This window comes from Ricinus communis, chromosome 6, assembly GCF_019578655.1.
Source record: "Ricinus communis isolate WT05 ecotype wild-type chromosome 6, ASM1957865v1, whole genome shotgun sequence".
Taxonomy (NCBI): domain Eukaryota; kingdom Viridiplantae; phylum Streptophyta; class Magnoliopsida; order Malpighiales; family Euphorbiaceae; genus Ricinus; species Ricinus communis.
Window position 1 is genome coordinate 23740916 of NC_063261.1, and position 23480 is coordinate 23764395.

Sequence of the window (23480 nt, forward strand, 5' to 3'; positions counted from 1 at the left end):
AAATCTATTTGTTGACAAAAAAACAAAGTCAGTAGATGATGTGTCAATAAAATATCAGAGTGGATCTCGCATATACACATAAAATATGCCATATCATGCTTGCATATAAATATAAAATATGTCATTATCATGCGATATGTGGCTTAATTTTGATCAACCTACAATTGATTATAATTATCAAACATTTCCAAATTAGGCACACAGATTTGATTATAGAATACAATAATTTTATGTTTGTCATAAAAATGATAATTCGCCTGCTATAAAGGCTGGATTTAAACCCAATATGTGATTTTCATATGGTGATTTCATAAAAAGTGTAGCTCCTTTGATCATTAAAGTAGAGATTAATTAATTGGAAAGTGAAGCATGATCAGCCATATTTATAAATTCTATTATTGGTGTGGAAAAACTCAAATGATATAAAACCAATACAAAGTAATTAGTTTAAATCAAGTTGAGGTGGTCTTTTTTAATCATTTTGTTGTATATACAATTGTTGACTCTTTTTTCAATATTATCCTATTATTATGATGCATTACATCTAATAATTGATTATTTAAAATAAAAATTGATTGGTTGTCCCCTTTCATCAATATGGTCTGCCACTTGCTTAATCAGCTGATTCATCCAACTCTGGGAAAATCTGAGTTAATACTACTTTGTAAATTATGTGTCTTGGATACTATTAGCAAGAAATTACAATTTTATTTATTTCTGATAAATTTTTTGTGAGGAAAATGTTATTTTTTAGAAAATAATTTATTTTCTTATGTTTAATTGTGATGCTGAAAATCATGAAGGAGAGTTGGGGATGGAAGTAAAAATAGAAAAAGAGTGAACAAAATTATCCTCTCATTTTCAAAAGGGAAAGTGATTTTCCAATTAAAGACATAAATTTTTCTATAATATTTTCCTTTGACATATTTTCTTAAACATCCCAAATACTGAAACATTTGAAGAATATTTTCCTAATAAATGGGGCTTTAATTTTTCTTTTTTTCTTTAATCCTTACATATAATAGAAAAAATAAAATCCCTAACATATAATATTTTCCCTCACTGATCAAACTATTTTCCTACCTCTCATTTTTTTTCAAAAAATATTTTCAGGTAAAGTTCTAATATACATATTCATTAGTACAAGGTCATTCTTAATAAAAGGACAACAAAAAAAAGACCATAAAATAAAAATCAAAAGTATTAAACACCTCAATATATAAGCTTCAATCCGAAAGAAACTAATTTATTTTAGGAGAAAGTTCAAAAAGTTATACTATAAATATATGTAAAACTATACAAAAAAAATTGTATCTAAAAGATACTAAAACATTAAAATATATGGCAATTCTTTGATACAAAAAATATTTTTGTCCATCAAGCGAAAAAGCGCCAAGCCATAAAATAGTTTTTGAAATTTTACCTTTTATGAGAATAAATTTTATAAGTTTACTGTAAATTAATGAAAGTAAAAGCAGTTCAGCTTGGAAATTACAAAACATAAATCTCTTGATTTTTTTGGAGAATTTTTAGTAGTTATTTTATAGTTAATTTTTTCTTTTAAACAAAATATTTAGATTGAGCTTTTTCCGACAATTGTAGTTTAACACAACTCATAATTTAAGCTCTCAATTTAATCCAACTTATAATAGTTTCATATAATTTATATATTCGATTTATGAGGAATGCTAACAACATTATCTCTTGAACACTTTTTTTAAATGATTGCTTTTTTATTGGTTTATTTTATTCAACTTTTAACCTTAGAGTTGACTCACTACCTATTTAACAAATTAAATTAATTTTATTCTTCTTAATAAATAAAAGTAAACAAATTTATTTACTAATGTTCAATTTTAAAAATATTATATTAGATGAACAATATTTTTTTATTTTTAACAATTTTAAATAGACTTTACTTTTGTATAGATAATTATAAAAATATAAAATTACTAAAAATAAAAATTCTATGATTCATATAATAAAATATATTTTTAAAGTTAAAGCTAATATTGTAAATTTTAAGTTATAATATATTATATATGTAAAAGAGATTTGTCTTTATGTTAGTTAATAAATTTATTTTATTTTTATTTATTGAAAAAATATAAAATTAACTTAAATTATTAAATATATAATAAGTTATTAAATTGAAAAAGTCGAATCCAGTAAATCCATGGAAAAAATAATTACTTGTTCAAAAGAGAAGAGTGCTAGCATTTATTTTTGATTTATTAGTTGGAAAAACTGAAAAATGCTGCCTAGACTACATTATATCTTTTAATTTAAGATTTAGTTTATTATGAATAATATAATACATACAAATGCAGAAAACGTATTGTGCATCTTTATAATTCAATTAAAAAGAATTCAACGTGCAACGATAATTTAAAACATAATTTTTTCATTTGAAAGAATTAATATATAGGAATTAATATTATTTTTGTAAAACGGTTCGTTTTGGGCTCAAAAATCTCAACTTTGTACATCATGTAAATAAAAATCAACAGTAAGAACAAAACTGTGAAGGGAAACTAACAGAAAATAATAGGTATTAAAAAATTGTAACACTACAAGAAAATAATACAATAGTTTTCAGACTTATAGAGACATCTTAAAATACAATAAAACGTTAAAGATTCAATTATTTATAATTCAGGACGTCAGATTTATATTAGTGTTTGAGCTAATTTGCTATATGTATTAGAATGATGTGAAACTAAATATATATAAAAATATATAAAAAATTAATAATATAAAAAATAAATTTATTAAATTAATTTAAATCTACTAATAATTATGCTCAAGTTAAAATTAATTTATTAACAATTTATTTTTACTCTTCTTATTCTTAATCCTCGACTATGAATTTCTACATAATTTGGTCTTACCATTAATCTAAGTGAACTTTTACATTATGGGATCAAGAATTTTTACATAATTTGGTCTTACCATTAAATTATATTTTAATATAATATAATGTTTTACCCCTTAATTTAATAATTTAGTTTTCCCATTAAATAAAATTAAATTCATTCGAAAGTAAAAAATCTATTTTAAGCAGGTAATTTATTGATGATTATAAATGAACTTTCTATCAACACATTTGAAGAATATTAAAGATAATTTTTTTCTTTTAAATAAGATTTTGTTTTATATATTTTTTGGATGTAATTAGTGTTTTTAATTTTTTTCTCAACCTATATTTTTAAATTTCTATTGATGAAAAATCCACATTTTTTCCACTAAAAAAAATGTCTGATTGCGGGCAACTTGTGTAGAGCATTCGTAGCAATTAAGCTTGTGGGAGGCTTACAGTCTATTAATTTAGTCTAGTTTTAGGAAGAAAGCAAGTGCCCTATTAATTAATCATTGTAAAGACAAAACCAAAATCAAAATCAAAAGGCAAATTTGCATCTTTTATAAACCCTAATTTATTATTAAAAAAAAAAAAAAGAAGGAAACAAGCAGCCAAAAAGTACATGTCCCCACATAAACAAGCTGGCTCGGACACAACTCCTCTTGTGGGCCCTCCCTCATTAACCGACAGCCTAAAAAACAAATAACCTTTTCTCTCTCTCTCCACAGCCTTCTAACATAACACCTCCCACCTGAAGCTCTTGACAATTTCCGACAATACCCTCCGCCCGACAGTGAATTCTCAACGTTCTTTCAAGAGCATTTCTCTACTTTTTTTATTTGCTTCGGAGCAATGGGTATGCCGAGCAGCGACGACGTTGTTTTGATTGAACCAGCCAAAAACTCCGGCGATCCCACCGTTGTTACCGTTAATTGCCCTGATCAGGCTGGTCTCGGCTGTGACCTTTGCCGTATTATCCTTGAGTTTGGGCTTTCCATTTCTCGTGCGGGTATATATGTCCACTTAGCGAAAATCTGTATCTTTACACTTCATTTGTCATTTTATTGCTATTCTGGTTATGTTTCCTTTCTGGGCTTTTTTAGTTTCAGAGATTCTTGATGTTTTTATTGTTGTCTTTTTAAAAGACAATATCTTTATAGTTTTGGGGCTTTAATTCCGAAGTAGAAAACAAGAAAGAATGGATTTTCATGACTTTTTTTTTAATGGAAAAGAAATTAAAGTTTCTAGTTTTGTGTTGAATTCAATGTGAAATAGTATAGGTTTTGAGAATTGAAATGAAGTTATTTTTGGAATGCAGATTTTTCAACAGATGGAAGATGGTGTTACATAGTATTTTGGGTGGTTCCACACTCTACTTCACATAAAGTTAATTGGGATAGCTTAAAAAACAGGCTTTCTTGTGCTTCACCTCCTTGTTTGGGTCCATTCTATTTCGATCAGAAGTCTAATGTTACTTCCGTGCCTTCATTGTATCTCTTGAAGTTTTGTTTTGTTGACAGGAAAGGACTACTGCATGGTAATGAAAAAATGGTTTATTGATTTAATCTAATTAATGAATGGTATGATTGGAGTATGAGTTATTAATTTCTTTTGTTATGTCTATGAAGATGTTGCCAAAATACTTACTGAGCTTGAATTTACAATTCAAAGAGTGAAAGTTATGACAACTCCGGATGGGAAAGTTGTTGACCTCTTCTTCATTACGGATGGATTGTGAGTTTTGTATCTGATTCCTAAGAATTTTATTGCGTATGTATGTGCCAACTAACTGCAGATTTTTATTGCATATGATATGTGCCAACTAACTGCATTGATATCATCATGGGTTAATGTAATGTTTTATGATCCTGGATATCTAGTGATGGAGTGGTAGGTGGCATTTTTATTTATTGTTAGCAGTTTGTCCAGTTGTTCATCTTGTCTTGTTTGTCTGAGTTAATTATTGCACGGTCATGGTTCGAATTTACTTCAGGTTTAATGAATCTCTTTAGTGAAAAGTTTTATGTTTTAGCTTTCACATGTAAACACATCAGTGTTTTTGTTTTTTTTTTTTTTTTTGAAAAGCAACACATCAGTGTTGTGTTAGTTGTCTTACCCGCTTCCTGATATGCTCATAAGGCATGGCATGTAACGTTTTTGAGATGGATGAATGCAAAGCTTGAAGGATGGTATTACAATTAAGCATATTTTACTGTTAAATTATTAGGTCAGACACTAGTAGGTTAAAACACATGATGCTTCTGGGAACACATGCAAGAGATTTGATGGTGTTCTCGTTTTTAAGACTTACTTTCTCGAAAACTTTCTCGAAACCAAAGCATGCCTGTGCATTCATGTGATCTGCACTTTATGTGGCTTTTCCAATTTTTAGTGAATAGCTTACTGGTGCTCGTGGGCATTTTTGTGTGCATACATGCAGTAAATTTGGAACTAAAAGTCAACAGAACATCCTGAAATACTATCAGGCACTAATTGTGCAAAATTTGTGGTTATCCAGTGATTCTGGTTTTAATGTAATATTATCTCATGTCAGGGATCTTTTACACACAGAAAAAAGGCGAAGTGACACGTGCAGGCATCTGGCTTCTGTTTTCAAAGAATGTTGTATCAGCTGTGAACTTCAACTGGCAGGACCTGAATATGAAAGTCTCCAGGCTTTCTCTTCCCTCCCTCTGCCAATTGCAGAGGAATTATTTAGTTGTGAGCAATTAGAAGAGAAAACCTGTTCGCAGGCCCTCTGCACGGATACAATAGCAGATAAGGCCACTGTTACAGTAGATAATAATATGAGTCCGGCTCATACATTACTTCAATTAAAATGTATTGATCAGAAAGGCCTGTTTTATGACATATTGAGGACGTCAAAGGACTGCAATATCCGGGTACTTCACTATGATTCTTTATGATATCAGATCTGTCTGTTTCTCATGCAGCTATTTTGAAATGGAATTTTTCTTTTGCGCTACGGTGACGCATTATGAGGTTCTCCAAAAAATATGGGATATTGAATTAGTATATGCATTATCTGGTGGTCCCACCCTTTATGGGCTTCTGCTGGACAGCGTCCATTGGTTTTCTTGACTATTGTAGGGAGGATATGTTTCTATTTCTTCACCCATGTAAATTTTATCTTTGTCCGTCTCAGAATAGGACTCTCCTTGCATATGTGCTCTATTATGCATCTCGGTAGTTGACTGTCTTTTAGTTTACAATGGATTGTTGTTGTTTTATCTCATATAGGTTGCTTATGGTAGATTCTCGTCAAGTTTAAAAGGGTACCGGAATATGGACCTATTTATTCAACAAACTGATGGGAAGAAGATAATGGATCCTAAGCATCAGCTTATGTTGTGTTCTCGTTTAAAGGCAGAGATGCTTCGTCCATTTCGAGTTATTATTGCCAACCGAGGACCAGATACGGAACTCTTGGTTGCTAACCCTGTTGAGTTGTCTGGGAAGGGACGACCTCGTGTTTTCTATGATGTCACTTTGGCTCTAAAAACATTAGGAATATGCATTTTCTCGGTAAGGATATGATAGCTACATGAACATTTTCTGCTGTATAATCTAACACATGAATGAGCTCCTACTTTGGTTTGCTGATTAAGCTTGTTTACCTGTTGTTATTTTAGGCTGAAATCGCGAGACACTCGACTCAGGATCAACAGTGGGAAGTATACAGATTTCTCTTGAACGAAAATTGTGAAGTTCCATTAGCAAGTGCTCAAGCCAGAAAGCAAATAGTGGATAGAGTTAAAAAGACACTAATGGGCTGGTAGATGATCTACGTGCTGGAGAGGGACAAAGTTTGGCCGATCCTTGCAATTTCTCTCAAGCTGTATACCTCTGCACTTCAAGGGGTTCCCTGTTTGCACATCTCTGGACGAACAGCGAATTACTGTTCAGTCAGATGATCTATGTTGCATTGTCAGGCTTGTCACTGTGTACTATCCAGTCCGGTGGCAACGCATCTAGGCTCCAACCATGTAATTGCAATTTGATCATAGAATCATCTCACTATCAGTATCGATGGATACTTTGTGGGAACCAGTTTCAATTGTAAGTTGTAAATATCTTGAAGTTCTTGTTCTTCTTGCTATTTTCAACTTTTCTCTGATGGTTTGGTTCATTTGCATTACTGTAATGCTGCCATGAATTAGAACAACCGTTGGTGTTTCTAGGGAAGGAAAATATCTCAGGACTTGGAAATATAATCGACAAAGTTAAAAATCAATGGCCAAACCCATTGTTAAGTTCATGAGCTTGTCAATTTTTAAGCAGTGAGTTGTTAATTTCTTTTTTCCTAGTGTTTTAAAAGGTTTCTTAAGTACTATTCCTTTAACATTAAAAGACTTTTCTTGGGCTCTTCCATCCAAATGCAGAACAGTTTATCTTGCAAGTCTGGCAAATAAGCCTGCATCAGTGTAACAAGTCCATAACCCTAGACCTTATTACCCCGTTGAAAAGGTAAGTTGTTATTGTTAATTTAGGAGGGATTAGAGTTTTCAATGTGACAAAAATAATACTAGTCTTTGCAGATTAACCCTTAAACTAAAAATTATATGCGATTTTTAGACGGACAAGATTGTAAACTCTTTTATTAATATTTCTTTATTAATCTGAATTATTAAAATTATGCTACTAATTATTAAGATTATTTATAAACAATGGCCATATTATGTCTATTGTTTCTAAAACTGTATGGGGTTTTATAGGAGTCCTTAGAAATGGGTTTTTGCCAAATAAATTTGACAATCTGACTCTGCTTTTCATCTTAAACGACTACGTTTTTGGCAACATACTTGTCCCTTAGCAGCTAAATCTAGGAAAAAGAGAAAAGGGCCTTTTGCGCGCAACTACATACTTGTCCCTTAGCAGCTAAATCTAGGAAAAAGAGAAAAGGGCCTTTTGCGCGCCACTACATACTTGTCCCGTTTTCTGTTCGATAAAAATCCTCAATGAAAATTTGCCTTAGTTTATAGGAGATCATCTAAGTTTGAATTATTGAGCAAAGATGCTGAGACAATACATGAAGAAGAATGAAACATTACTGAATCGCTTACTTTTCTACAATCCTTATGTAAGTAAGTTATTTGTTATGTTTAATCGACCTGTCTACACTACAATTGAGTTCTTACTTTTCAACATTTAAAATGGAGAAGAGAGAGATGCACAGTAGAAACAAGAAAGCAATGGAATTCATAGCGAAAGGATGGAGCGCTTTAAAAGAAGTAGACAGAGTTATCGATTACTGCGAACTTAATGATTCCCGCTTAATCCCTCTTCTCAGGGTACTCTTTCTAGCTCTTTGAATTAAATTCCTATAATTTGGATTTGTGTATTTATTTTGATTTAATTCATAAAATTCGATATCAGACTGCAAAGGAGAATTTTGAATTGGCTTTAGAGGCAGACAACTCAAATACACATGCTAGGTTTTGGTTGTCAAAATTGCATTTGAAGTATCATGTTCCTGGTGCGTGTAAAGCTATGTAAGTCTGTTTACCTAATTCGCCTTTTCTTTTCTAACTTGCTGCTAGTGTTCTATTATCTTCAATATTGATGTTTTTTTTGGTTTGTTATGACATAGAGGAGCTGCTTTATTAGTTGAAGCTGCAGATATGGGTGATCCAGAGGCACAATACGAATTGGGTTGTCGTCTAAGAGTTGAGGTTAGGCTAATTTATGTGTGTTTAGTGATTTTCTGAATGAAACTATGAACAAAAGAAAAAAAAAAAAAAACCCATCGTCCAAAACACTATACATTATATGAACAATGAGCTTACTGCTTTACATTTGGAATTTTCATTGAACTGATTGTTGACAATACTAAAATCAATTTAAGTCCATGCTGATGAGTTGCAAAGTTCAGTGATTTAAATGTTAAAGCTTGATATATGTTGATGCCCGTGTATCTATTAGACTTTTTCTTTTTGGTTATCTTATTCTTTTGTCTTGGTTTTGGATAGAATGACTATGTCCAGTCAGATCAACAAGCATTTTATTATTTGGAGAAGGCTGTTGACCAGGTGTATTTTCTTAAAGGATGTATTTACTAGCTATGCTTGCGTAATATCTCAAAGCTTTATTTAAGCTTCCTGTGTTATAGTTGCATCCAGGTGCTCTTTATCTTCTCGGTGCTGTATATTTGACGGGGGACTGTGTGAAGCAAGATTTTGCCTCAGCTTTATGGTGTTTTCACAGGGCATCAGAGAAGGTAATAGAAATTGCCCTTTAATTTCATCGTCTTCAATTTAGCTTCCAAAACAGTTGTATTTTATAATAGGATTTCACAGATGCTATTTTAGAGATTTGACTTTTTCTGATTGTTGTTAAATTGTCAAGTTGATTTCAGAAAGTCTTGAGCATCTTTTTGCTCATATACAGCACAGCTCTGGAGCATATATAAGACCACCACCAATATTTACCATTAACTTTTAAGGGCTTAATTGTGTTAGGATTACTTGGTGCTGAAACAGCTGTTAACACTTGGAATTGAAAACAAGGCGAATGTTTGAGACTGTTTCTTACAGTACCATCTAAATAAGTTCTGAGGCTTCTGAATAAAGTCCTGTTTGATGAAAATGATAAAACTTTCAAGATAATATTTGAGTGAAATAATAGGTGCACTAATTCGTGTCTTTTTGGAGTAATGGTAAAAGGGTTCAAAAGTATAATTGGAGACCACTGTAATTTACACCTTGATATGGAGACTGATGGTCCAAAGGAGCAGCTCTTAATGAAATATTTGCAGCATGAAACTGCTATCTGAAGTTCATGCCTGGACTAAATGCATAATGATCTTGAACATTATGCAGGGGTATACAACTCATTGTTACCTGACTAGGTTCTTTTCCTGTTTCATGCTGAAGTAGCCTTCATGTCTACAATCACAAGGCTGATATATTGGCACAGTGCCTGTGATGCTATGACAGAAATTGGCATGAGATCTGAAGGAAAAGGAAAATGCAGATGTTCATATTATTTTAACATCATTGTTTGTGAATCAATTTCATAGAGATCTCTCCTTACATTAGTACTCTTTGCAGGGGCATGCTGGTGCAGCTGTAGCATATGGATCTCTCCTTCTTAGAGGTTAGTTCATCCAACTTTGTTTGCTAATCTGTTAGAATTCAGAGGTTGTTAGTAGTTTCTTCTTTTTCCCTTTCCATTATGCACTCAATTGATAGATTCTCTACATACGAATACATGTTTATTTTAACTTTGTTGTCAAATTTGCTTTGGTTTTTGTTATGTTAAAAGAAAATGTGACTATACAATGCGTTAATTGTTTATGTGATACTTCCATTGATTTCTGTATGCAATAGTTATGATAATGAAGTTATGCATTCTGATTATCTGTTTCTTGATGTTTGGAATATTTAAAACTGCACATATAAATAAAGTGTTTCCGTGTTTGTTACCTTTAAATTGAATGTTCTCAATTCAATTTCATTTTCCATTTCCATCAGTAATTTAATATCCTAATCTCTTAAGATATTTTTAGTTTCTTGTAGTTTTAACAATTTGAAGTTCAACTATGATTACCAAATGTGATTTATTAGATACTTGTTTGAATTAGGTACATGTCTTTTTTTCTTCCAAGTTGCAAGGCACTGCTTTTTTCTTTTGCCAATTAATATATTTTGTTATTAACAAGTCAAAAGCCCCGCACTAAAATTTTTTAGTGACAAAAACTGCCAAAGCACGCTTGCGGACTAGTTTGAATCTTATGTTTGCATAATGGAGACAAATATGAGACTTAAAACCTGCTGAGGGACGTTCCATACTGCAAATCGTTTTCTATGCTTCCGTCTTTCCCTTTCTCTTTCTCTTATCAGGCACGAAGTTTTTCACATTTTACTTGAATATTGCTATACACCAAGTTATCGATTATTAAAGTTGATACAGATTGGAGATGCCTTCTTGTATTTTAGTATCCTTTTTGAACTTTATCCAGACAAGGGAATTAAATGAGGTTCATAATGTATATTGATTATCCATGAAAATACAAAAGACAAATGCTGTTTAGTTTGATTTGTGCTAAATGATGTATGTTGCAGGTGCTCAAGTCCCAGAATCACTAATGAAATTCAAATTAAAGAGGAGTTCCTCTGCCAAAAAGGCAAAGGATGCTGAAATCGCTGAGATGAATCCAGTAGAGTTGGCAAAAGAACAATTCCAGATTGCAGCAAAAGCAGGATGTGATCTCGGATTGAAATGGTTACAAAGAATTGAGGAGGAAGAGACACGGCTGCTTAATGAGCAGCTTTAGAGATCCCTTAAGAAGCTAGATGGTGAGCTATCAAAAAACGTGTAAGCTTAAGTCTACTAAGATAGAAGGTCAGTACGGCAGTCCAGCATTCATCCTATCGATGCATCGATGGGGGTAGCGATGGCATTAGTTCAAAAGTTTTAGGTCCTAAAGTGATTAATAGGTTCAAAAGTAATCGATCTTTAGATTTCGATCACTGGGTTGCATAAACTTGCTGGGAGCTCTGACGTAAGTAAATGTATTTATTTTCTGCCTTTTCCTTTAGCTAAAAGGGTTACATTGATATCAATGATAAATTATTATAAACAAGAGCAATCTTGACAAACTAATGTGATTGATTACAAGTGCTAGATATGTTTTTGGAATATCTTAGGAAGTTTCTGATGCATCACGCTTGGTGCTACTAATAGCTTATTCTATAATAAAACGTAAGAGAATAATCTCGATTTTGTACATCAGATGTTTCATCTCCTATCTTGATCTGCTTAAATGTCCATTTGATGATCATTTGTCTTTTCATATCTGAATCATGGTGATCTCTGAGGTGAAAAAGCTCATCTAACATTTCGATGTCATGCAAGCTTTAAAGAGTTGAAACACGGGAATCCCATACCTTTGCTCTCTTGATCATAATTCACTTTTAATAGGATAGTCATTCATTTCATAGAACCTACAAACATGAGGAAAATAATATTCCATCAAACAGTATAAAGTTATAAGCATTTTTAAGAACCCAACTCAATCTAATATAATGTCATGTTTGTCCATTACTAGGATTTGGATAGGACCAATCTTTTTATTAAAGATTTTTCCTTTCACTTTCCTAAAAGAGAAAACAAACTCTACTCATTTTCTATTTTATCTTTCTTTCCGTACTCTTATTCTCTCATTTTCCTTCCATTTTTTAACAAACGAACATTAGAAGAATTTATTCTTTTAACTTTCTTTTAATTTCACTTTTTTAACAATCAAACATTAAAAGAAATTATTCTCTGACTTTCTTTTCAATTCGTTAGCTCTTATTATTATTATAATTATTGTTTAAGGGAAAGCTCCAGATGATTGTATGTATGGAAAAGAATTCCCTCTCCTAGTGGATAAAAGTCTATTGTCTCTATGATAAGCTCTACGCAATAGGTTCTCAAAGACTCAAAAAATCTCACAGAAAAGTATGTATTCGTTTCAACTATATATCAATTTGTATTCAATACAAAATCTCGGTAATTACAGTTAAGCAAAAGACAAAAGTGTGGTAAAAGCCATCATCAAACTGTGGTATACTGGGAAAGAAGAACAATTTATGACGAGGCTGAGCAAAAGGAGGGAAAAACAATCTTCACACCTATAATTAAAACCTGTTCATCATGTTCCTATCCTGTGCATTTCAGTTATCCTAGTTTCACATCTTATAAAGGAAAATGTGTTCAACTAACAGATCCAATGCATCATCTATACAGATCAGCCTCTGCCTTTTATCGACTACTGAAACCGGCCACTGATAAATTTTACTCAAAGCTGATCCTATCCGACTTGCACTTCTTTAACAAAATTTCAACCAAGTTCAATGCCCTTCTCTCTTGCCGCTTCTAAAACAGAGGTCGCATGTCCTCTAGTCTTAGACAGGTTATAATAGCAATTCCACAGTTTGATGGAAAATGGATAGACAGATAAAGCTTTCCTGTAAAATCTCTCACAGATTAACTCAATACCTGCAATATCATCTAAAAAACCAGCAGCATCAACCCATACATACTCTGGAGCTATTGGGATAGCATGAAATATTGAGTTGACCAAGGTTATGCTTGCCCAGTACAACATACTGCCAGAAGGAACATCAATAAAGTTCTCGCCTTTGCTCAACAGCTTACAAGCAGAAAAAGCTAGTTGGTAGTTAGATGGAACTATCTCCAAGATGGCTTCAACAAAATCAACCAGTTCCTTTGGCTGTCTAAAATTCTGGGGTAGAAGAGAAGGTCCATACCACACTTCAAGAACCAAGTTCACTAAAAAAAAATTAAATGAAACTGGACTAAGCATATTACCAATTAACTGCTTCACTCTTGGCTTCTCTATTTTGTTAATGAATCTTCTAGATAATGGCTCAGAAACAGGGAAAGCCCGGGCATCATCCAAATAACCATTCAATACATTCAGGCATTTACTGATAGAAGCATCTTCGTTTAATTGTGAATCATTCATAAGCAAAAACATGGCATGTTCTCTCAAGCAATGCTCAAAGAATGGTGGAGCAGCAGCCTTGAATGCTTTGTCAATGGCATTACGAGCCTCAATCTGATCATTATGCAACAATTTAGCAATAGAGAGATTAAGATACCCAAACATCAGATCCAAGTGGTTAGAACTGGATGTCAAGAAGTCTGTATTTTCTGCTGAAGCCAATTCCAAGGATGCATGTGAGCTACTGGTACCTATAGCATCCAACTTTTCTTTTTGAGAATATTGAACTACTGAAAATGAGTTGAACCAACGAACAATTACTCTTTTTGCAAAATCAGGACCTCCCTTTTGGAGGGCATATTCAATATATTGATTCCAGATGCAATGGATTCCTGGGGCTTCCTTTGGCCAGTTCCTAAGGGCTTCCTCAAACCCCTCAGAATCAGTCATTTGAACCCTCACAGATACAAGTACATATTCTAAGCAGGCTGGGTACAACTTCATATATTCATCCAACAGACTCCTACAGCACTCTAAACCATGAAGTGCTGCCACACATCTAGTATGGCAAAGACCAAAATATTGCAGTGATCTCAGACTGGCCTCGTTTACGACTGATTCACTATTCACATACAATTTCACAAAATTCATTGCCATCTCTACGAGTTTAGTAGCCATCTGCTTATCTTCATCTAATAAATGAACACAAGGCCATTCAATGGCAAGGAGTTCTTTGTCACATTCAAATTTGTGTACAACAGCCTCTGGCAATTTCCTGTACATAACTAAGTACACACAACAAACCCAGAACATACACTTGTCAGAGATTGTTAAGCTTGCAAGGATATCAGAGAGCAGCAAACAATGACACTGATCTGAATTAGTTGCCACAGAAAAGAGTCCACATATTTTCTGAATGGCCTTCTCGACATTCCCAGACATACACAAAAAGTCCATCATCTGCAAAAACATGTCTAAGATGCATGCACTAGCATACATCTCATCCTTTTCATAAGCTGATAACTGGTGGCAAAGTGCTGTGAGGGCAGACTCATATGCAACTAACCGATCATCAAGACGTGTACGACTGTTGATATACATAAGCCAAACTCCATAAGACCTGTCATTGTGTTTGACCTGAAAAGAAAGAAGAGGAAAAGAATTTCCATACAAAAATTTGCATTTGTATTCCATTCAACAGAAGAAAAAACAAAGATTCAGAAAATGCAAGATAACAGAACTTAAAACTGAAACAGTGAGGACGAACACAAAGGCAAAATTACTGGCACATCTCATAAAGACATTCTGCTTCAACAATTGATATATGGTAGAGGAAAATCTCAGCTGCAATGAAGTTTTATGATCATGTAGTGCAAACTATTAGTTGAATTTGGAGAGTATCAAATCTTAGAAAGTTAGACTATTAAACTGACATATGCTATCCCCTATAACTTTACCCAAACAAAGATGTCCACATTCCTGTTTTAATTACTACTGTTGTTTGGCAGCTTATTTGTGATAGTAAATTAAGAGAGCATCAACGAATCTAAGAAAAAAGAGTACTTCTATAAGGAAGTCAACTCCCTTACTCTCAATAACGTACCGCATAGGAGAACATGTCATCCTTCGCAACTGATTTCACATTGCCATAATAAATAAAGAGATATGTTATCCACAGAATTTCAGATTTGGGATCAGCCTCAATAGCTCGTGAAAGTACAGAGAGAGCCTGCAACAAGAAAAAGAAATGGGAGAATAATTTGTTTTCTGGACAATCATGACATGGATTAAAATCAAAGCTACAAAGCTCACCTTTTTCATACCCTCTAGTTTGTTTACTTCCTGATTGAGCATAAGAAAGGCCACTTCCACAGATTGCAAATTAGAAGGTAACATTTGATTCAGATGATTCTAAGTACATCAAGCAAAAAGTAAAAATAAAATGAGATTGCACGAAGCAACAGGAGAAGGTCAATAACACATCACAAGAAGTAGAATGAAAACTTCATAGATAAAAAAAGCCAAGCAAACAAGTATAATCTACGTGAAGCTAAAAACAAATGTGTGATGGCAACAACAAGAAATAGCTTGACAGGAAATTAAAAACAGATATATGAACAGGAAAAGAATTTATCAATGCAGGCATCAAAGGGGTGCTACCGATGAATGCTAGAAACATATACACAGCAAGAAACTGTCTCAAAAGAAGTTTCTCACTATCTATATACATCCACTTCTCATACAGTTTTATAAAGGAGAACCTACATTTTCAGAAATGGCTCGTATTCGATTCTCTCCATGCCATCCAAAACATAGCTAAAAGCACACTGGATCCCAAACATTCTCATTTCTAATAGTACAATAAGAACTCAAGCACTAAGCTCCACTCACATGTAAAAAACACCAAATACTTCTCAGTTCTGACCACCCAGAATGGAAGTTAAAGGAGCTGGCGATACTTTAACTTCTCATAAAGAAAGCATTCACCAATCTTCACCAAATTGTCTGCCCCTATAGTTCTCTCCCAATTGGCTTCTCCATATGAAAAATTGATAGCTTTTAAGGTAGTTTTTCTCTCCAAATAGTTTTTGAGGGAAACCGTTAATGACATGCCATTCCTCTCCCTGCAAAGCATTTCACATATAAATTCCCTACTCAAATCTCCTATTTTTTCCATAGCCACCACATCTTATAACCCATACATCCTCTCAACAAGGCCTCACACCATTTAAATCACTCAACCGTTCAGACCTTCCTCATAAGCCATAATCAAAACCACTGTCAATATACAAAATTGCAAAATTTCTACTATGCAAAAGCTCCTCATGAAATGAAATATATTATTTTACCACATACCTTTCAATCATTTATACACTATTTCCACAAAAAATAAGAATTTGAACCTCCTCTTGTATCACCCACCCTGAAGAATTTTTTTTATTTCCAGAGCTTTAGACATGTTCACACTCTGGACTAATGCAGAAAGAAAGAAAGTTCAGGAGGGGCAAGATTTGAGATACAACTACAGAGGAATGACATCATAGCCTAATTGGACATAGCTAGAGCTCTAATTTCACAAACCATAACCAAGTCTACCCAAGACTATTAGAATAAGGTGAAGAGTTAAAGAAAAAATGTTTGTCATACTCTAAGCCAATCACATGCAAGATGTACTCTTAGAAACAACCAGAAGAAGTTTCAGAGGAAGTCTCTGGCATCAAGTAAATTTTCTCATAACTCGATTGCATGAGAAAATTTAAACACTCAGAAAAGTGGAAAAATATGGCACAGGCTTCTGTGAGAATAAAAAGCATAGGGAAAAGAAGCAGTCCCGTTCAAGGCATGTGATTAGCTACTGCGAACTACAAAAACTGATAAATTACTTCTTAAACATAACAATGCACCAAAAAAAGACGATCAAACTGGAAAAGATGCTCATAATAAAGGAAATAAGCATAAACAAACCACTATGCTGTTTCTACTCTGGAAGTATGATAACTGCTTGTCCCAATTCTTCTGAACCTCTATACGACCATCACTGCCGTGCAAAAAGGGCTCATCAGCAGGCAAATCTTTTTGCAGTAAATTTGATAAAGCTATGCAGATACTGAAGCATTTCTGCCAGCATTGTCCATTTCCCCATGTGACAACAGAGTCAAATGAATGTGAATCAGATTTCAAAATATCTAAGCCAACTATATAAGTCGGTGCAGTCAAAACACACTGAGAATTTGGAAGTGTTCCACCGTTGCACTTCTTTTGATGTAATGTTAATCCAACCTGACAGTCTGCACAAGCACTAGTACTAATAGTAAGCAATGAAGCACAATCATCTAGCATTTAAAATATCAAACTAAAATCTCATTTTTCATACCAGAACTATCAGAAGTATCATGCTGATGTTTCCCTACATTCCCATTGGAGAAGTCTCTAACATGTTGCCAAGGACATTGATCGTTGTTGCATTTTCCTCGGAGTTCATACATGCAGAGTGGCCAAAAGGGATCAACTATAAAATTGCAGGTAAAAGAGCCAAAATCATTACCACATACATCCTTAGCACTCTCCTCCATAGGGTTTGCTATGGTAATGCCATGGTCAATTTCCTCAGTGTTGATAGAACCAGCTTCATCGTTACAATCACAAGTGTCATCTCGTTCACTTTTTTGACTTTGGAATCCTGTTGAAGTGAGTGCAAACGTGTCTTTCATATGACCAAATGCGCTCCTCAAAACCAAATTAGGTGAATATATGATAGTTGCTGACAGATGACATATACTAAAATATTCATCATCATTCTTTCTCTGGTTCTGGATATTGACAGGAACTCCAGAAATATTTCTCTCATGCTGATCATTACCTAAATAGAAGAATGGAAGTAAATAAAAGGTTTCCAAAACAATATGAAGGAAAAGAATGTCAATTATGAAAATGATCACATATAGTAATATATTTTCAGAGCTCTTTAAATAGAAGTCTCGGTTAACTACAGTGTCTTGGTTCTTTTTCTGTTTCGCCAAAATTGCATGTCTGCAATCAAAATGTCAATTGTAAACTTCTTCTGTTTTCTCACTGCCCTTAATTATAACTTTTTAAGAACTACTTCCTCCCAATGAATTGGGGTAGTTTTGGAAAAACAAGTTAAAAGAGCATAAGAAGTCATGCGCTCGTTGCTGTCTTCAAAAAAGTACAGAATTTTTTTTTTAAACCACAAGTCACAACACAAAGTGTATTGGAAAGGTTATCAGAACAGAACAGAACTATATTTTAAAAATTTGACAGCATACATCAATAAAAATGAGCAGCAGTGCACATGCCAAACAGCACAATCAAGTCACCAGCTTCTAAGCACCAACTTGCACACAAAACATATTATCTGTTTGTCTATACAAGTGTGCAAGCAAGCAAGCATGAATAGGAGCAATGAAATATCTACTAGTTTTGGCAACTAGAGCTAAAATGGCCATGCAGTTGCATTTGAGTTAATTTTATTTACTGAAACAATTAACAAGCTCAAAATTCAACATGATAAGAAAAATCTGAACACTTTTACATAGACCAAAAGACTGCCTCAATCACCTTATGTTTCAAAGGAAATTACCTCCAAGATCAAATTCCTGATTTCTTTCTTCTTCTGATACCAAAAAACTGCCATTGCTTGTCTGAGTTCTTTCACTACCATTGTCATTTTCAGTCCCCAGCTCATCTGCAGGATCTAGGTTAAGCGAACTACTATTCTTTGACAAATTCCTCCTTCCTAGCCGAGCAAATAGTTCAGACCTTAATGTTGCCTCAAGAGTCAAAGAATCTGGGGAACAATCATCGGAGGATATTTTGTTTAACTGATTGATGCTGTCTTTTTGCCTTCCCACAGAACTTTCTTCTCTTTGCTGAATTTTGTAATTGGGTTGCACAGTTTCATGGTCTAATGGAGATGTCTCCTCATCATCATCTGCTGAAAAATTAGGATCATTTGAAGGAGAACTTCCTATGTTTAACGCAGTTTTGCGGTTCAGATGCAATGGCTCAGACGTGCTTGCATCTGGTTCACTACATGGTTCAGACCCCAAATTTTGCCCATTAGCATGCATATAAGGTGTTCTCAGTGGAGCTCCACTGGCACACTGGATGTTTGAATCAAACCCTGGTTGATTCCGACCATCATAATCAGGCCTCTCCGGATGGCTTGAAGGTGGCATTAGTTCCAAATTTCTAGATCCATTGTCCGTATGGTTCAGGGCAATCCCAACATGTTCACGGTTTCTCGTGGACCATAACAAAGTGGAGTCATTCAAAACTAAAGATCGAAAATGAGCAGAGTACAGTTCCCTTTTGTGATAGAGTTCAGCACATCTAGAATTAGCCTCAACCAAAGCTCTCTGGGCTTTTCGATAAGCTTTAAGCGCATTTCTTTCTTCAATTTCGCATATGTGCCTCTGCTCTTGTGCTTCCTCAAGCTCCTTGTCCAATGATTCCTCCATTTCAACTAACGAATTCATATCTACATTATTATGTGCTGAGACATTTAGAGCACCAAAATAATTCCACGGGTTTCCATTGTCCAAAGATGCCTGAACTCAACAATAAATTATAACAAAAGAAAAAAAAATAGAATGAGATAGACAGGGAGTAGTCTAAAAATGTTAACGCACACACATATCAAAGACCAGATTTGAGCCAGGACACACCTGACAAACCTTGTTCAATGCTTCACCAACTCTCCTATCATTCAATATGTGTTCATGATCCTCACCACCGCTCATTAAATGCTGTTCACCACTTGTTGTCTTTGAAAAAGAACCTGGGGGCTGGTGTCCACCACTCTTAACTGGTTGATTCAACTCGACACTGTTCTGTAAAGTTTATAGAAACATTAATGGGCAAAAAACATACAAAGTATGGATAGGTATGAAATAAAAAAATTCTAAAACCTAAGGTTTTTTCTTTAACTGGCTATAACCAAAACTTCTTACACTATATAATCAGACTTCATACAACGTAAAAAACAATGATGTCAGTTAGCATGCATGCAATGAATGTACATAACAGTACTAAAGGCAAATGCTTCAAAAGCTGGACATTTAGTCAAGCCAATTGCCGTAGCAAGTACAGAAGCTCAACAAACAAATTGCAGCAACAATTATAAGGAAAAAAAACTATAACATAACAAGTAATTAAATATGACCTGGAAAAATCTAATCAGTCTATACAAAATAACACTCCTAAACTCATCCCACTAAGCTTTAATCCTAACATAGCTAAAGCTGGCTCAACGAATCCTTTTCATTCATTCCCCTCAGTCAAAGTTACATCTAAAAAAATCTGTAAAGCTCAAGTCCTTTTTCACCACTACACCACACGTGTGCTAGGTCTATCTTTCTTCTTCACTAAGGTCTATGCTTAAGAAAGTGAATGCCATAAACAAAAGATTCTAAATATGAAATCTTTAAAAGACATCAATATGAAGCAGGGTTACTCAAAGGTTACTGAAAAGATAGAAATCAAAGAAAGTATAGCTTAACATGAAAATTTAGAGAGTAACAAAGAGTGACATTTTAGTTGTGATGCGAAGAATTCTAAGTTTCTGACTTACTGTATACTTCAGCAACACACTTGATTTGATATTTGTTAAAGGTTCCACCTGCATATTGCACCTGTCAGTCTGAATGCGATTAATATTGACATTTACCCCTGCAAAACAATCATATCTGTTACAGCATATGAAGATTAACACAATTGGAAGGATTTAGGAAAACAGAAAAGCATATCGACCTTCTTTTAATCCACTAGGTAAACTCTCTGATGAAGTATCCACTCGCTTATCAACTTGCTCTTTCGATTTAACAATACTTGACTCTGTCCTTCTTGTGGGACTTCCTTTTAGGCCACGATGAACCATAACTCTATCCAGCAAACTATTGCTTCTCAATGCTTGCTCTTTCAATGGAATAGTTGATTTTACAGCATGTATCTCTTGTTGCCTATCAGATGCTAGCTGGGTAGAACCCATGATTTTTAAACGTTTGTTATCCTGCTCTTTTGCTTCTAATTCTCGAGCTCTTACAGAGGTTGCATTAGATGTCCTGGTTGCATGAGCAGCTAAGTTCACAAAACTGTAATCCCTTCCTGAAACCGAAGCAGATTCCTTATTCTGATGGGCAGCCTTAAGCTTCAGTACTCTTTCTCGAAGTGCAATCTGCAGCCTCAAGTCCTGAAGTTTAGCGTTGTTCATACCCAGACCTTGATCAGAACCATACTCTTGGTTAGACAAGTTTCTATTGGTGGTATTAAAATTTCTAACTCGAGATATTTGATCAACTGATGAGGACCCAGCACCCCTCGAATGTGCTCCTCCATTAATCTTTGTTGTTGCTGAGTTAAATGTGCGACTAAGAGACTTCTTGGGCATCACTTTGTTTACATTTCTGGCAGTCAATTGTAATTTGTTTGATTTTGCTGCTAAAAGAGAAGAAGGTGGTCTCTGATTACTGTCCACTCCAGCAGTCTTCTGTTTGTATTCTAAAGCTTTCCCAGATTTGTAATCTTCTGATTCACTTCCTGTGTCATCATCTGAGAAGCTTATTACTAGGTTAGAATTTGGCCCTGGAGGCGCATGCCATCCAGAATTAGCAGATTTAAGAGGCACTCGATTCTTCTCAAAGCTCTTGTCATTATTTGGTTGCAGAGAGGGACGGGACTGAACATCAACAGACTTTGCAGGATTCTTGGAAAAAGTAGCCTTACCTGCGAATGAGATGTGATGCCCTCAGAAGACATTTGCAATATCAGAACATCAAATCACTTTCCATGAAATCAAATAGATCACTTCAACTTCAAAGTGCATAATAATTTTAGCAAAAAAAGTCTCAGCCTCAAGGCACTTCACATGTAACTCAATTGAAAAATGACAGACATATAACCAATATTATAGTGGTCCTAGTCTCTCAGATGCATCAAGTCACTATGAAGTAAACCTACGCAATCAATCATGAGAATAAAAAACGAAGCAAAATTGTTGATTGGTAGCTCATAATAAGAGAGTTTGTACTTGACAGAGATATTATATTGCAATGCCAGGGGAATGAGGAGGATTCATTAGAAATTTACAAATGAAATAATTCAACAATAAATAAAGCAATGAGTCCCATCTTCAATATTTTTCCCATAATAGACTTGAAATTTGGAATCTTGGGTCATGAATTGGTGAGGTGATAGCATCTAAAACATTTCCAGTTCGAGAAAAAAAGTACTTCAAAAAAATATCGAGGAAGTGGAGATGTAAAAGATTGTATAAGGCACAAGTGGTGGCGGAGGTATAACTCAAATGGTTAACACACCTATTTTCTAGAGAAGAGGGGTACAAGTTCAAGTGTGTAAGAGAACATGAATATAATTGGCAATCCATTGCAAACGGATGAGTAAAAAATATAATTTGTAAATCAGCTTGACCAAGCCACAAGGCGAAAATAAATCTTCCATAGCATGTTTAGTTGTTGAATATGCATAGCAGTAGAATCTCCAAAAAAAAAAAAAAAAAAAAAAAAAAGAAGAGAAAGGCATGGCGAAACGGCAGAAGCAAGAACACATGAATCATTAGAAGGCAGACACCCAGAGATAAGGATCCTTGAACAGAGTAAAAAACGAATGTTAAAATGGTCATCAGAAAAAGAAAAAAAAAAAAAGATTTAAACTTACTGAGCTGGACGGCTTTGTTGAATGGAGGAACAGGAGTAGGCCCTATAGGTGCAATCGACTGTGTAGCAGAGGAAACGTGAGACAGAAAATTAAAACACAATCTATTAGAAGAAAGGAAAATTAAATAGAGAGTAAAGCAAGTAATTGGTATAGAAATAAAGCCATTAACTACTACTGTATTCAATTCTTTTTCTTTTTCTACTGTGTTCTCGGCAACCACACATACCTCAAGCAAATAAAATTAAAAAAAAAAAATCAAAAAAATAAAATAAATTGCAGAGATTAGAGCGAGGAAAGAAAGAGGTAATACGTCGTCGTCGTCTTCGGAAGAAGAGAGCTCGCCTTCTTCTCTGGTGGTTCCGGGAAGAGGTGGATTATTATTACTAGGGTTTTGAGAATTTAAGGCTTTAGAATTGGTTTTGATTTTGAGCTCATCATCGTTAATATTATTATTGTTATCCATTTATTCGTGTTTGTTTGTTTCTCTCTCTAGAAATAGAAGTTGAATCCTCTCTCTCTCTCTCTCTTCTTCTTCTTCTTCTTCTTCTTCTTCTTCTATTTCAAGCTTCGGCGTTTTGGTTGACGGTTGACACACGCTTAAAAATGGCAAGAAGACTTTGTGAGTGTGAGGATATCAATGAACGTCAGAAGTGTACCGGGGAGGCGACTCTACTGCTACTGCTACAACAACGAGTCTTCTCTCTAACATCGGACAAAATACCTTTACTGTCCTTTTTTCTGTCATTATATTACGCATTTTGTCCTTGTTTTTTTCCTTTTTATAATTATTAGGCAACTTTTTATAATTATTATTAAACACTATTATTGTTGTTTTTTTATTAATATTTTTTCTTTCAAAAATAATAATTAAACCTTAAAGTGCGGTGTGATTTGAATAAAATAATAGTTTTTTAATAACTAAATTCATATAAAGTTAATTGATATACATAT

At 34.0% G+C, this 23480-nt stretch overlaps 3 protein-coding genes across 9 annotated transcripts; 2 read left to right on the top strand and 1 right to left on the bottom strand.

The window, feature by feature from the left end:
- The first annotated feature begins 3248 nt into the window (after positions 1 to 3248).
- On the top strand, positions 3249 to 7139 carry LOC8265965 (ACT domain-containing protein ACR9). 2 transcript variants are annotated; one of them, XR_007216355.1, is made up of 7 exons: positions 3249 to 3869; positions 4179 to 4397; positions 4489 to 4594; positions 5415 to 5763; positions 6122 to 6406; positions 6514 to 6940; positions 7063 to 7139. XR_007216355.1 is itself a non-coding variant. In XM_002528395.4 (6 exons), the coding sequence occupies exons 1-6, from the start codon at positions 3713 to 3715 to the stop codon at positions 6658 to 6660; spliced, it is 1263 nt and encodes a 420-aa protein (XP_002528441.1). In that variant the 5' UTR covers positions 3249 to 3712; the 3' UTR covers positions 6661 to 6998. The 2 variants fall into 2 exon arrangements, 1 of the variants encoding a protein (XP_002528441.1); XM_002528395.4 differs by lacking the exon at positions 7063 to 7139 and having other exon boundaries at positions 6514 to 6998.
- On the top strand, positions 6803 to 11465 carry LOC8265966. 4 transcript variants are annotated; one of them, XM_048375745.1, is made up of 8 exons: positions 6803 to 6940; positions 8041 to 8172; positions 8258 to 8373; positions 8472 to 8553; positions 8851 to 8910; positions 8991 to 9098; positions 9931 to 9976; positions 10945 to 11465. In XM_048375745.1, exons 1-8 carry the CDS (start codon positions 6911 to 6913, stop codon positions 11154 to 11156), a joined length of 786 nt encoding a protein of 261 aa, XP_048231702.1. In that variant the 5' UTR covers positions 6803 to 6910; the 3' UTR covers positions 11157 to 11465. The 4 variants fall into 4 exon arrangements, with proteins under 4 accessions (XP_048231702.1, XP_048231703.1, XP_002528442.2 ...); XM_048375746.1 differs by having other exon boundaries at positions 8044 to 8172; XM_002528396.4 differs by lacking the exon at positions 6803 to 6940 and adding an exon at positions 7574 to 7961.
- Positions 11466 to 12315: 850 nt separating this feature from the next.
- Positions 12316 to 23266, bottom strand: LOC8265969. Of its 3 annotated transcripts, none has more exons than XM_015724929.3 (11): positions 22840 to 23266; positions 22530 to 22587; positions 20607 to 21578; positions 20428 to 20525; positions 19523 to 19687; positions 18436 to 19405; positions 17209 to 17694; positions 16800 to 17122; positions 15147 to 15245; positions 14938 to 15063; positions 12316 to 14471 (listed from the first exon to the last, which is right to left on the bottom strand). In XM_015724929.3, exons 1-11 carry the CDS (start codon positions 22990 to 22992, stop codon positions 12708 to 12710), a joined length of 5214 nt encoding a protein of 1737 aa, XP_015580415.2. In that variant the 5' UTR covers positions 22993 to 23266; the 3' UTR covers positions 12316 to 12707. The 3 variants fall into 3 exon arrangements, with proteins under 3 accessions (XP_015580415.2, XP_048232016.1, XP_048232015.1); XM_048376059.1 differs by having other exon boundaries at positions 19532 to 19687; positions 20607 to 21599; XM_048376058.1 differs by having other exon boundaries at positions 20607 to 21599.
- Positions 23267 to 23480: the final 214 nt, after the last annotated feature.

Bases quoted from the DNA above. Each gene is read 5' to 3' on its own strand.
- LOC8265966 (XM_002528396.4), top strand. From the start codon at position 7,896: ATGCTGAGACAATACATGAAGAAGAATGAAACATTACTGAATCGCTTA. The intron at 8,173-8,257 runs GTACTCTTTCTA...ATTCGATATCAG, and splicing joins GCTTAATCCCTCTTCTCAGG to ACTGCAAAGGAGAATTTTGA. The intron at 8,554-8,850 runs GTTAGGCTAATT...GGTTTTGGATAG, and splicing joins GTTGTCGTCTAAGAGTTGAG to AATGACTATGTCCAGTCAGA.
- LOC8265969 (XM_048376058.1), bottom strand. From the start codon at position 22,992: ATGGATAACAATAATAATATTAACGATGATGAGCTCAAAATCAAAACC. The intron at 22,588-22,839 runs GTATTACCTCTT...TCTGCTACACAG, and splicing joins CTTCCGAAGACGACGACGAC to TCGATTGCACCTATAGGGCC. The intron at 17,123-17,208 runs GTATGAAAAATG...GTGCTTGTGCAG, and splicing joins TGATACTTCTGATAGTTCTG to ACTGTCAGGTTGGATTAACA.
- LOC8265965 (XM_002528395.4), top strand. From the start codon at position 3,713: ATGGGTATGCCGAGCAGCGACGACGTTGTTTTGATTGAACCAGCCAAA. The intron at 4,398-4,488 runs GTAATGAAAAAA...ATGTCTATGAAG, and splicing joins CAGGAAAGGACTACTGCATG to ATGTTGCCAAAATACTTACT. The intron at 6,407-6,513 runs GTAAGGATATGA...TTGTTATTTTAG, and splicing joins TAGGAATATGCATTTTCTCG to GCTGAAATCGCGAGACACTC.